The 14,675-nt window shown below is 41.4% G+C and overlaps 1 protein-coding gene across 1 annotated transcript; it reads left to right on the forward strand.

The window, feature by feature from the left end:
- The first annotated feature begins 12,922 nt into the window (after window positions 1–12,922).
- On the forward strand, window positions 12,923–14,226 carry LOC123510709. Its single transcript, XM_045266043.1, has 2 exons — window positions 12,923–14,096; window positions 14,180–14,226. The coding sequence occupies exons 1-2, from the start codon at window positions 12,923–12,925 to the stop codon at window positions 14,224–14,226; spliced, it is 1,221 nt and encodes a 406-aa protein (XP_045121978.1).
- Window positions 14,227–14,675: the final 449 nt, after the last annotated feature.

A 14,675-nucleotide genomic window follows, 5' to 3' on the forward strand; every position in this document is an offset into this window, starting at 1 on the left:
CCTTCCAGACAACCATTCCCTTTTCTTCAGTGACACTCAACTGTCTCCCTGTTCCACACTATATCCTCGGCCTGTCCTTTACTCGTAATATTAACTAGAAACTTCACATCTCATCTCTCGCTAAAACAGTTTCTATGAAGTTAGGCGTTCTGCGGCGTCTCCGCCAGTTTTTCTCTGCTAATTCTGTACAATAGCCTTATCCATCCTTGGATGGAGTACTCTTCGACTGTTTTGGGGGACGGGTTCCACTCACACTGTTTTATTAGATAGGGTGGAATAAAAAATCATCAACTCCCCTCCTTTGACTGACTGTCATCACCCTACTTTCTCACCGCCGAAATGTTGCATCTCTTTCTATCTTTTATCGCTATTTTCATGCTAACTGCTCTACTGATCTTTCTAACTATACATGCCTCTCCTCCTGTGGCCTCGCTGCACAAGGCTTTCTTCTTCCTCTCATCCCTATTCTGTCCAACTCTCTAATGCAAGAGTTTACTAGTACTCTCAATCATTCATACCTTTCTCTGGTATGCTCTGGAACTCCATGCATGCTTCTGTATTTCCATCTTCCTACGACTTGACTTCTTTTAAGAGAGAGGTCTCAAGACATTTGCCCCTGAATTTTGATTAACTCTCTTGACTTTTTTTAATTTTTTGTTGCCCTTGGCCAGTTGCCCCTCCTGCATAAAAAAAAGAAGGAAAAAAAAAAAAAAAAACTCCTCACGGTTTAGCACTGATTTACCGCCCGTGCTGTTTTTTCTTTTTTTTTCCCATGTGATGGTCATCCTTCATCTTAGACTAACAATGGCAAACTAATAAGAAGTATGTGCATTGCTGCAGACGAACTGCGTTGGAAAATAAAAAAAGCACTCAAGTTTATCCGAGAACACCGTATCACCTACAAACGTTTCCCTCCTTCAGTCTTGTTGAAAACCAAATAAGAGCAATTTTAGTTTTAATTTGTAACCAGATCTGAAATTGTTATGGGATGGTAATCAAGATCGTGTGGCTCCTTACCACCGTAACTATGATAGTAGTGGTGTGTGTGTGGTCAACCGGAAAAATAACGAGCCCTTCTGCGCGGGACAAAGCTCTCAAAATACACACATATCAACGTCAGGCAGAGAAGCTTTTCAACACGCCAGAAGTAAAGTTGTACAACAAAGTGAGTTACACCAGACTGTTAGGTCGTTTGGGGCTAGAGCCTGTGCTTGCTCACAGCGAGACATGCACACCCCCATCCACTAGCCTCAGATTTTTACCGCTCTTTGGAGAATTGATGCTCTCCATCAGTTTCCAGTGGTACTTTGTCTGCCTGACGAACCTGCAGCGAAGACTGAAATTTATCCGCGTCGGTGTGGTGTGTGTTTTGAGCCTGGTGGGAGGACTGGTGGCGGTCTTCTCGTCGCTGCTGAGGCTCTCTCGTTACAAGTTTCAGAGGAACGACCTTCCCTTCCTGATCACAGAGCATGAGGACAAAGATGAAAAAGACATTTGCAAGTATGACCAGAAGTATAATAACGGGATCAATGATATATTGACAATAAAAGAGGAAAATAAAAAAAATGAAGTCCAAGACGAAGTGCAGGACAATATATTGTTCCTACAACGTCACGTCCCATTTATAACACAGCAACAGCTGCATCTGCTGGGTAACGGACGCCTATTAAGCACTGGCAGGTTCGGGTCCGTCAGACAACTAACATATGATGGGATTGAGGCCGTTACTAAGGAGCTTTTCAGCTCTGAGCTTGCACCGCTGCTAAGGGAGGCTCGTGTGTTAGTGGAACTGAATGGGGCGGGTGGAGTGCCTCGTCTTCTAGGTATGTGCCAGACTCCACCGGTCTTGGTGGAGGAATTTGTTGGAAAGACATACGATAAATATTTGGTTATGTGTTCGATAGAAGGCTTTCTGGGATCACTCATTAGCCTTACCCACCTGCTGGGGGAAGTCCATGCCATGGGATTTGTTCATAATGACTTAAAAACAAACAATATCACCTTTACAGGTAGTGTGATCCAGCCACTTTTCCACATCATTGATTTTGGTTGGGCTTGTCGCGGTGGGCAAGTCGTTATGAAATGTGACAGGGAAGTAAGAACCGCAAGGAAAAAAACAAACCCAGTTACTTACAAGGTAAAAAAGAATTTCTCTTTGATCACTTCTGATGATAACATAACCATTGAGGATGAAGACGAGGATTACGTATACAACTGGAAGGAGGAGGATTCCGAGGAAGACGCACCATGGATGGCCCCTGAGGTGTTTGGAGGAAGGCGGGTGTGGCCCTCTGGTGACGTATATGGCTTTGGCTACCTCGTGGACCATGTGCTGAAAGACTGCCCCCATATCTTCCTGACGGCGCCTCTGAGGAAGCTAGCTGATGGGTGCACCGTGTGGAATCCAGAACATCGCCCCTCCCTTGTCCAAGTTAGTACAGACCTCACGAGTCTTTTTCAACTCTTGAGCTCTCAACAACTTACACACAAATTATATTTAAGGAGAACGGGGCGTAAACCATAGTTAATGATACTGCAACCCGAAAAACGGAAAAAGTTACCTCATTTACATTTCCATATAAACTTAAATTTGTTGTTCATATGGTTTTACGGAGAGACTATTGAGGTTTACCGAACAAATTAGTATACACAATGAATATACGTAGCCTACACAAATGTTCATAAGACCACAATTTGATAGTGATAAGATCGCAGTGATTGTCTGCTGTAATAAGGACAAGAAGGCACTAAAAGGAAATTTCAAATAGTACAGGAGTTAAACAGGGAAATGTACATCGCTAGGCGAGAAATTTCAAAATGGAGTTAGTAGCTCATTATTAAAACACACATACACACACACACACACACACACACGGCCCGGTAGCTCAGTGGTTAGAGCGCTGGCTTCACAAACCAGATGACCGGGGTTCGATTCCCCGGCCGGGTGGAGATATTTGGGTGTCTCCTTTCACGTGTAGCCCCTGTTCACCTAGCAGTGAGTAGGTACGGGATGTAAATCGAGGAGTTGTGACCTTGTTGTCCCGGTGTGTGGTGTGTGCCTGGTCTCAGACCTATCCCAAGATCGGAAATAATGAGCTCTGAGCTCGTTCCGTAGGGTAACGTCTGGCTGTCTCGTCAGAGACTGCAGCAGATCAAACAGTGAATTACACACACACACATTATTCTGGCAAGGCAAAGAAGATTAATCAAAGGACTTTAAATGTCATAACATAACATAAGTAATAGGATAACAAAGGGCCACCAGGGCCCATCTAGGTTATCCTGTTTCAGTCGCACAGCGACCTCGTCATCAGTACTTAAAGATACACTTACAAGTACACAATACATTATATACTAATTCTAAATATTTGGCCCATTAACAGGGCTAAGTCCTGCAGCAAAATCCTTTACAATTTGTGGTCCCCATACATGGGGATCATGTCTTATTTAACTATAGTAAATTTCTTATAAAAACTATCATGCAGTGCTATACATAATTATAAATCTAATAAATTTAAGTGCTTATCTAATCTGTTTTAAACATTGTCAAACTAGTGCTATTTACAACCGTCTCTGGCAATGCATTCCAGAAGTCTACCACCCTATGACTAAAGAAATATTTTCTTATATCTAACCTGCAGCCTTGCTTTCTAATCTTCCTGCCATGATTTCTAGTCCTATTTCCCTCCTCTAAGGTAAAGAAAGATCTCACATCTATGTAGTTTGTATCTGAGAACATTTTAAATAACTCTATCATATCCCTCTTATACATCTCCTCTCAAATGAAAACATGTTTAATTCCTTTAATCTATCTCTATACTCCAGGTGCTTTAATGCTGGTATCATCCTAGTTGCTCTTCTCTGAACTGCTTCTAACATGTTGATATCCTGCCTATAGTGGGGTGACCAGGCCTGTATGCAATACTCTAAATGGGGCCTAACATAGGAATTATATAAGCTACACCACTTCCTTACTTTTATAACTAACATTTCTATTTATAAAACCCAGGATCCTATTTGCCCTATTTCTTGCTTCTAAACATTGCTTTGAAAATTTCATAGTCCTGTCTATCACTACTCCTAAATCCTTTCCTTCCTCTACTGCCTCTAGCCAACATCCCTCCATCTCATAGTTAAAGTTTGTGTTGTCTTTACCTAAATGCATAACCTGACACTTTTAGAATTAAACTCCATCTGCCACCTGTCTGCCCATGCTATCAGCCTGTCCAGGTCTCGTTGTATTCTGTAATTGTCCTTTTCACCCTGTACTGCACATGCTATCTTAGTATCATCTGCAAACTTTGATACTTTGCTACTAATTCCTATATCTAAATCGTTAATGTACACCAAGAAAAGAAGAGGTCCTAGCACTGATCCTTGGGGTACCCACTAACCACTTCCTTCCACTCAGACATTGCCCCATTTAATACTACTCTCTGTTTCCTATCAGAAAGCCATTCACTAATCCAATCAACTAACCTACCCCTATCCCATGTAGTCTCAATTTGTACACTAGCCTCCTATGCGGTACCTTATCAAATGCCTTGCTAAAATCTAGATATATAACATCTATGCTATTTCCATCATCTAACTCCTTGGTAATATATTCTAAGATATCGAGCAAATTTGTAAGACAGGACCTCCCTGATCTAAAGCCATGTTGGGTATCTCTAATTAATCTATTCTCATTTAAATGCTCCCAAATACTACCCTTAATGATTTTCTCTAGTATCTTACATACTATACTAGTTAAACTGATCGGTCTATAATTATTCGCATCATCCTTCCTACCTTTTTAAATATTGGAGTAACATTAGCTAACTTCCAGTCCTGAGGTATCTCAGCAAACCTAAGTGATCTTTCAAAGATTAACTTAAGTGCTTCAGAAATACTGTCTACACCCTCCTAAGTACTCTGGCATGTAGCTCATCAGGACCACTAGCTTTCCTATCGTCTAGTTCAAGAATAAATTTCCTAATAATTCCCGGTTTTATATCAATATTTTCTAAAGCTCTTAAACTACTCGTCGCACTGTTTGTAACAGGATTTCCTATTCTTTCCTAGTAAATACTGAAGAAAATTGTTCATTCAATAATTCTACTATGTCTTCATTTTGATCCACTACTACACCATCTTTTCTGAGTGGTCCAATCCTATCCTTATTTCTTTTATCACTGACCTTGTAATAACTATATAATTTTTGGGATCTTTACTCCCAGCTCTAGCTAGTTTTATCTCTGCCTGCCTTTTACTTTTTTTATAACCTTACTCAAATCATCTCTGACCTGTCTGTACCTAATCAAATCTACATCTTCCCCACTTTTCTGCAACTCTCTGTATGCCCTCTTCTTCTCTCTGATCTGGCTACCTATCTCATGAGTCCACCATAATGGCTTCCTGTTTCTCTGCCTTATATCTTTGTAAGGGATACACTGCATCACTATACCCTTTACTACAACCTTGAAAATATCCCACATCTCCTGTGCAGTTTTATTTCCAAAACTATCTTCTCAGTTTACCTCTCCTAATAACTGACGTAACCTACCATAATTGCCTTTCTGATAGTTTGGGACTCTAGTCTTATTCACTATATTATCCCTACTGGAATTAATGATAAATCTAATTATATGATGGTCACTGTTTGCTAAAGTCTCTCCTACCTCAACTTCCTTGATGTCATCAGACATCAACCAGAACTTCCACAGCTCACTGCAAAACAGATTAAATTAAGACGGGTTCACACGTGTCAATATGAGACTGAAATTGCAAGTCACTTGAAGTATCGACAGAACCCTTCTAGTCAGGAACATGTTCACACATAGCGATTGGGAAGTATTGGCTGGTTGGCGGCAAGTGAGTATAAACAAACAGCTACCCATCAAGACGTCCTCCTCAGGTTGCGATCAAATTAAATCATTACGAGTATTCAATCCTCACCTCCAACACTACTCTACATAGAGAGAAATTTCAGTCGCATATTGACACGTGTGAAGTTTTGAACTCGTCTTTAAGGCGGGTTCACACGTGACAATTTTCGACTGAAATTGCAAGTCGGTAGTTTCCTACTGAATGTTGGTGCTAGCGACTGAAAAAGCCAGTCGCAAAACAACACAATATGTTTCTCTTGTTTAGTCGATTTGCGACTTTGTTTACGATGTGATGTCACAGAGAAAGGTTTGAAAATGTGTCCAGATGTAGAGAAGGTGTTGGAGTTGGTGAGGGAAAAAGAATACGTCTGGGACCCTGAAAATTAATTATATATACAGCAAAAAAAACTTATGCAAATTGACGTTCGATGAGATAGCTGGCACTCTCCAAGCACTGGTGGTGTTAGAGGTGAGGACTGAATACTTGAGAATTTAATTTGATCGCAATCATCATCGCCACCAGAGGAAGACATCTTGTTGAGTTTGCAATGTCAGTCGCATATTGATACGTATGAACCCGCCTTTAAGAAACAATCCCGACTTATTTGATAAGTCTACTAACAGTACAACATTACAATAATGATGATATCAAAATTCAGAACCGGTGCAGCAGGAAATTTTTTCCCCTCCTGACTGAAACTCCCCCAGGGAAAATTAGCCAAAGATCGATTTTCCCCCGGCAAAATCAGCCCGGGCTGTTATTTCCCAGTGGGAATTTCAGACCCGAGATATTTTTCCCCCTATAGGTCATTTCCCCCCCCTTGCGTAGAAACTATTTTAATTAATTACATAATCAACGGTAAGGAATTTTTTTCTACATCAGAATCATATTAGTTTATGTAGTGTGGTAATTTACTGGTACTTGTGTAATACTAATAATGTGTTGAATTTATATGGCAGAGCACTCACCGATAGTATGTAGGCAGCACATCCGTCATGTTCCGTAGTTACTGATACTATTTCATTATTGTCTACGTTGGAGTCAAAAGCATTTTCAGGTAAAACAATGGTGCTGCCTCATTCTACTTGTCATAATCAGATTATTAGGATCATGGTAAAAAAGAAGTCTTTATTGGAGGGCTAGATAAAAGATACTTAAAAAGCAATTAAAAATAACGGATTTTTGAGGAGTGTTCATTCATTTTATCCTTTGTCTTTTTTATTTTGGGACTGGATTACATTGAAGACAACTCCATGAGGCCTTATAATGTTGTGCTGTTCCAAGACAGGCAGAGTGGTACCATTCATAGCATGAGCTGCATGACTCGCACTTGATCACTTCGCTTCCATCTCCCATAATTCCTGTACATTCTTGAAATAGCCATGCCCCAGGAATGTGGTCCTCCTTTGCCTTAAGTGTTGCATGAAGCGTTGTAATTGCATCTTCATCCATATTTACTGGAGTAGGCAGTAGTCACCTGCCGCCCGGTGGAATACTCCAGGAGAGGTACTTACGGGGATGTAGGCAGTGCTGCAGACTGAGTGATTCCCCGTGTCCTCTCTTCCCGGTTCCCTTTGTGGTCTCATTTATACAATTGAGCAGCTGCAGCCTGCCCTCTAAAGACAACTTCTACTACTTCCTACACTACACTACAACACCTTACACTTTTACACTCTCTTCAAATCAAAATTTAATAATGGCTTCACCACGCCCTGCCTCAGAGTCCCCTCTGGGAGGGACCATAAATGTCCCCAGGTCGGACTGCCCCTCTGCTGTCGACCTTGGGTGTCTTGACACTTCATCTAATACTTTCACTATCAATTTCTGCAACATTCGTGGCCTTCGTTCTAATTTTCAATCTGTGGAACACCACCTCTCCTCTACTAAACCTCATCTTCTCTTCCTAACGAAACACAGTTGTCTGTGACTACTGACAGCAGCCCTTTTCTGTTCCTCCTACTTGCTCTATCCTCATTTTCAATCCAAAGCTGGATGTTGCGCATACGTGCGTAACGACACCACTGCTCTCGTGCCCACAATCTTGAATCTTCAGAATTTTCTACCATCTGGCTAAGACTTCAATGTCACTCTCTAACTAAATTCATCTGTGCTGTATACCTCTCACCTAATTCCTCTGACTATGTAAAATTCTTTGACTATTTGACTTCCAAGGTGGAGCACATCTTATCTCACTTTCCTTTTGCTGAGATCTCCATTTTAGGGATTTCAATGTTCACCACCAGCTTTGGCTTTCATCTTCTTTCACTGACCAACCTGGTGAACAAACCTTCAACTTTGCTATCCTTCATGACCTAGAGCAGCTAGTGAAGTTCCCTACCCGTATTCCTGACCGCCTTGGAGACACGCCCAACATTCTTGATCTTTTCCTAACCTCCAACCCTTCTGCTTACTCTGTTAAACTTTCCTCTCCGTTGGGCTCCTCCGACCACAATCTAATTTCCGTTACCAGTTCTATCACTCCAGTGCAGCCTCAGGACCCGCCTAAGCGGAGGTGCTTCTGGCATTTTAACTCTGCTAAGTGGGAGGAACTAAGGCAGTACTATTCTGATTTCCCTTGGGATGATTATTGTTTTCATGTCAGAGATCCTTCTCTTTGTGCCGAGCGCATAACAGAGGTGATTATCTCTGGCATGGAGCTATACATTCCTCATACTTTCTCTAACCCTAAAGCTAAAAAGCCTTGGTTTAACTCTGCTTGTTCTCGTGCTGTCAATGATAGAGGCGGCTCACAAACGGTTCCGTAGCCATCCAACTGCTGAAACTCATGCCCTATATATTTCTGCCCGTAATCATGCCAAATCTATTCTCCAACTTACTAAAAACTCTTTCATCAATAGAAAATGTCAAAGTCTTTCCAATTCTAACTCCTCTCGAGATTTCTGGCATCTAGCCAATAATATCTCTAACAACTTTACTTCTTCGTCTTTCCCTCCTTTACTTCATCCAGATGGCTCTACAGCTGTCTCTTCTTTTCTAAAGCTGAACTCTTCGCTCAAACCTTTGCTACCAACTCAACTTTGGATGATTCTGGGCATATTCCTCCTACTCCTCCACCCTCTGACTACTTCATCCCTAAAATTAAAATTCTTTATAAAGACGTTTTCCTGGCCCTCTCTGGCCTTGATTCTCGGAAGGCTTACGGTCCGGATGGAGTCCCTCCTGTTGTTCTCAAAAACTGTGCTTCCGAACTCGCTCACTGCCTGGTCAAACTCTTTCATCTGTGTCTCTCTACTTCTATTTATCCTTCTTGCTGGAAGTTTGCTCACATTCAACCTGTCCCTAAAAAAGGTGACCACTCCAATCCTTCTAACTACCGCCCTATAGCTTTGATTTCCTGCCTTTCTAAAGCCTTTGAGTCTATCCTTAATAGGAAGATAATGAGGCATCTATCAGCTCACAACCTTCTCTCTGATTGCCAGTATGGTTTCCGTAAAGGCAGATCTACTGGTGATCTTCTTACTTTCCTAACTGAATCTTGGTCATCCTCTTTTAGGGACTTCGGTGAAACCTTTGCTGTCGGCCTTGACATATCGAAAGCCTTCGATAGAGTCTGGCACAAATCTTTAATTTCTAAACTACCCTCCTACGGATTCTATCCTTCTCTCTGTACCTTCATCTCCAGTTTCCTTTCCGATCGTTCTATTGCTGCTGTAGTAGACGGTCACTGTTCTTCCCTAAAACTATCAACAGTGGTGTTCCACAGGGTTCTGTCCTATCACCCACTCTCTTTCTATTATTCATCAATGATCTCCTAAATCTGACTCAATGCCCTATCCACTCCTATGCTGATGATACCACCTGCATTATTCAACAGCGTTCAACAGACGCCCAACCCAACAACAATTAAATGACTCAAGGCGAGATGCTATAGGACGCCTAACTTCTGATCTTTCACTTGTTTCTGATTGGGGCAGAGAAAACCTGGTTTTGTTCAATGCCTCAAAAACTCAATTTCTACAACTATCTACTCGACATAACCTTCCAGACAACTATCCTCTCTTCTTCAATAACACTCAACTTCCCTCTCCTCTACATTAAACACACTCGGTCTATCCTTCACTAAAAATCTAAACTGGAAATTTCACATCTCTACTCTTGCTAAATCAGCTTCCAAGAAGTTAGGTGTCCTATGGCGTCTTCGTCCATTTTCTCTCCCTCCCAGCTGCTTGCTCTGTACAAGGGCCTTATCCGCCCGTGTATGGAGTATGGCTCTCATGTCTGGGGGATCCACACACAGCTTTACTAAACAAGGTGGAATCTAAAGCTTTTCGTCTTATCAACTCTTCTCCTCTAACTGACTGTCTTGATTCTTTAAGTCACCGCCGCAATGTTGCATCTTTATCTGTCTTCTACCGCTGTTTTCATGCTGTCTGCTCTTCTGAACTTGCTAACTGCATGCCTTCCCCCTCCTGCGGCCTCGCTGCACAAGACTCTCTACTTCTTCTCATCCCTATTCTGTCCATCTTCCTAATGCAAGAGTTAACCAGTATCTTCACTCCTTCATTCCCTACACTGGTAAACTCTGGAACTCTCTACCTGTGTCTGTATTTCCACCTGCCTATGACTTAAACTCTTTCAAAAGAGGAGTGTCAAGACACCTCTTACGTTAACTGGACCCTCCTTTTAGATTTTTTTGTTTTTTCTCTTTATACTATTCCTCTTAACAGGGCCTGGCAACCAGCGGGATTTTTTTTTTCCAACACTTTGTTTTCCCTTGCCAGTGCCCTTGTAATGTAAAAAAAAAAAAAAAAAAAATATACAGGCAACCCCCGTTTAACGAAGGTTCACACAACGAAATTTCGCTACAACGAAGGTTTCATTTTACTACCATCTGCTCGTTTAACGAACACCAAACTCGTTTTAACGAAGTTTTATCCAGGAAATTTTTTTTCCAAATTTGAAAGCCCCACCATATCACGCAAGCTGACAAGCTTTTGAATACACCAGGAGCTGCTGGTACTAAGGCCTGCCTCAGGAAAAATCCTGGGACACCTATAGAATAAAGATCAAGATCAAGATCAAGCCTCTCGTGGACAACACGCGCAACACTCACTCCCCAGTCAAAACATAACAGCCTCAGCAGTAGCTTGTCTCTCCTAGCTCAACTTACCACCAAAACGCCCTGCAATTGGCCTAGTGTTCGTAAGAAGACCAGGAAGTCTCTTACTCTCCAAATGAAGCTAGATATTATTCACAGACATGAGAGAGGCCAGAAAACTATAGCAGTGCTGGCCACTATCTTGACTCCATATTATACTGTCTATATTTTCAAGTCAGCAGACTCTATTAAGGAGGCTGGTGAGACCGTATCTTCCTTGCAAGCTAAAAGAACCACCTGAACTCTTGACTCTACAATGGATAAAATGGAAAACCTTGTGGAAATGTGGTACATAAGTTTTGTATGCGGTACAATGATGCGCACTTTGTTTACATTTCACAGGTTGCCGGTTAGTGTCTTTCGTTTCACTCTTCCTCCCTTCATAAAGTTAAGATCATCAACATTATAAAGTTACATACATACATACATACATTAGTGTACATTGTAATGACTTAAATTAAACTACCTAAATGTTTAACTTCATAATTCTTACTTTCATTAAACCTTTTACTGTACTATGATGCACTCTCGCTTTGCTTACTCTCAATGGAAGTTCAAATCAGGGGTTAAACTTGTTATAATCGGTTCGCTTAACGAAGTTTCGCTTAACGAACTGTTTTTTAGGAACGTAACCCCTTCGTTAAACGGGGGTTGCTTGTATTTGTAAACACATTTAAGTGCTTGTCTTCTCATGACAAGCATGCCAGGAAACTTCTCTGGTTTTGTCTCTATTTCATCTTTTGTGACTTGTTTTCTTTCAGCTTCCACCCTTCTGATAGTTTTCTCATCTGCAAACATGAGTAAAATTACTTTCTCTTCTGTTGGAACATGCAGGACTCCCGTTTGTTGAGGATATTGCTGTTGCTCATTCACAGATGCGTTGCATGGTTCTGCTCCAGTGATGCCATCTTCTTGCCTTAAAACCATCCGTGTCATTTTGTACACCTTAACGTTCACTATGTGGTACATGTTATTTAGCTCTTTATTTGATGCAACGTTTTTCAGTTTTGGGCGTCCTTTGCTTACAAGAGAAACAACAACATAAGGGCCTATGTATTTTGCTTTTAGTTTTCCTCACATTAGGTGATTATTTTTGTTTTTTCTTTTATAATACTAATGAGCCCTCCACTATTTCATTGTATTTAGATGTATGTCTTGCATCATAGTTCTTCTTTTGTCTGTTTTGAGCTTTAGCAATATTCATAGTGATTTTTTCATCAGCTGCCTTTTTTTTCTGACAACACACTCTCTGTTAGCTCTGACGGTCTCTGCTGTCGTTACCCTAGTTCCTACCATCTCATGTGACTTAGTATCTAGGTAGACTGGAAGCACGGGATCTTTCCTAAACATTGCAATGAAAGGCTCAGTAACACCAGTGCTGGCATGGACCGAAGTATGATATCCGAATATGTGCAAATCCCAATCGTTCTGTTTCTCATTAACACATCTGATAAGAGCTCTTTCGAGGGTTTGATTAAATCTCTCCTGCAATCGATTTGTTTGTGGATGATAGGCTGAAGCAATTCTGTGGTCTATCTGTAACTTGGCACATAGTATTATGATATCATTCAGTTTGTTGACAAATTTTCTCCCTTGGTCAGTGATCAAGTTTTCTATACAGCCAAATTCACATATGGTATCTAAAAAGAACTGTGCAACTTCTGCTGCTTATTTGTGTTATAAAGGTAAAACAACTTGTCATCAATGAAACTAAAACTAAATTTCAAGCAACTCCCAGAGTTTGCAGACTACCAAGTATAAATTCCATAAAAATCAGTCGTGTGCAGTGCTATAAATACATACTTGGGAGCTCAACTCGGTTTTACTAAGGATTCTCACTGTATTACCTATGTTCGCAATCAATGTTTGTTACAGCTTGCTCTGCTATGAGTGCTAGCTCACAGGGGCTATGGTGTGGGTATCCCAGTGCTTAGGATGTTCTACATTTCTGTTATCAGGGCTTTAATAGACTATGCTGCTCCAGTCTTGTTTCGGTATAGTCCAACACAGCTGAAACCCCTTGAGTACATTCAGAATGAGAGCATGAGAGTAATCTTAGGCTGCCCAAAGACTGCAAAGCTTGAAGTTCTCCGAGCAGAATTGGACCTCCCCACCATTGTTTGTCGAATACAGGAAATCACCTGCCGTGCACTGTGTCGGATGGCATGTAATGGTACCAGCCAACCCTTGCGTTCCCTTGCCCACCTTCATGCTAACCCCAGGGCCCCTGCTAACTCTTACTTGAGACAGCTTTTAACATCACTAACCAAATTTGATGTCCTTGACTCCTACCTCAATGTTGTTACCACCTCTGGTTCCCCCTCTTGGAGACCTCACAAAGTCAGTGTAGATATAGAAAAACTTGCTGCTCCTAAATATAACTGGTTCCCACATGAACTTAAAGATCTTTTTATGCATAAATTGTCTAACTACTCAAGGGTGCAGGCTGTACATGTTTACTGTGATGGTTCAGTGGATGGCAGCAAATCTGGATGTGGCCTGTTCATCCGCAACTACACCTCTCCCTCTGAATACACTGACACTGAAGTGTTTAAGAGGCTTCCTGACAACCTGTCCTCTACAAGGGCAGAACTATATGCCATGCTAGAAGGTTTACAAATTGTCCTTCCTTTGGGGAAAAATGTTTACTTTTTTGTTGATAGTCAGGGTGCCTTATATTCATTGTTGTCTCCTTCCCCTGCTGATTGTGATCTCATCAACAAATGTCTTAGTGTCATTGATCTCTTGGAGAGAGATAATCTCAGAGTATGTTTCACCTGGGTGCCTTCTCATGTTGGTATTTCCCATAATGAAAAAGCTGATGTTCTTGCCCGTCACTCCCTTATTGAGGACATTGCTTACTGTCCTGTTGAACACACTTATAATAACATCAAGGGTCAGCTTAAACGTCATGTTTGCAGCACCATTGCTCATAACCTTGACACTTGTTATGGGAAAGGCAGTCCCAGTTCAGTCCATTATGTACATGTCTCCCACACCAACAGTGTCACCTATGGCAGGAAGAGTGCCGCCCATGACCTTGTTGCTATGCGTCTCAGGCTGGGTTACAGGTACTATTGGGAGGTCAGTGGGGCTGCTGCTGTGCCCTGTAAGCTGTGTCACAGTCCTGCAGGGCACACACTTGCCCACTATGTCATGGAGTGTCCCTTGCTGGTGCATTTCTGCCCACAGGGGAACTGGGACCTGCCACCAATGATAAGCTGGTTCTCCAACAATGACATCATCCCTGCCATCCTCAAGGATTTCCCACTTTTTGCTCCACCTTTGTAAATAATGTAAATATACTTAAGGTTATTTATTTTTGTACTGCAATACATTAGTTTTCTATGAACATTTGTTTAGGGGATGGGTGGCAGGCTCCTCCCATCTCCTTTGTTGTACTTTTTTTTTTCAACAATAAACTTATCAATCAATCAATCAACAACTGGAAATTTCGTAAAGTAGTCCGTCATTGCTATAATGTAACAGTGTCCTCTGTCTGCGGCAAGGGACCGATCAAGTCCATTCCAACCTGAGACCAAACTTTTTTTAGGAACAGACAGTGGATGTAACTCTGGAGCTTGCATTATTGGTTTATTACTTGCTCTCTGGCACTTGTCACATTTAAAAACATAATCACTAAAAAGTTCTTTGATGTCCTTGAAATAATACTCAGCAGTAATTTTTC

This window comes from Portunus trituberculatus, chromosome 30 (genome assembly GCF_017591435.1).
Source record: "Portunus trituberculatus isolate SZX2019 chromosome 30, ASM1759143v1, whole genome shotgun sequence".
Taxonomy (NCBI): Eukaryota; Metazoa; Arthropoda; class Malacostraca; order Decapoda; family Portunidae; genus Portunus; species Portunus trituberculatus.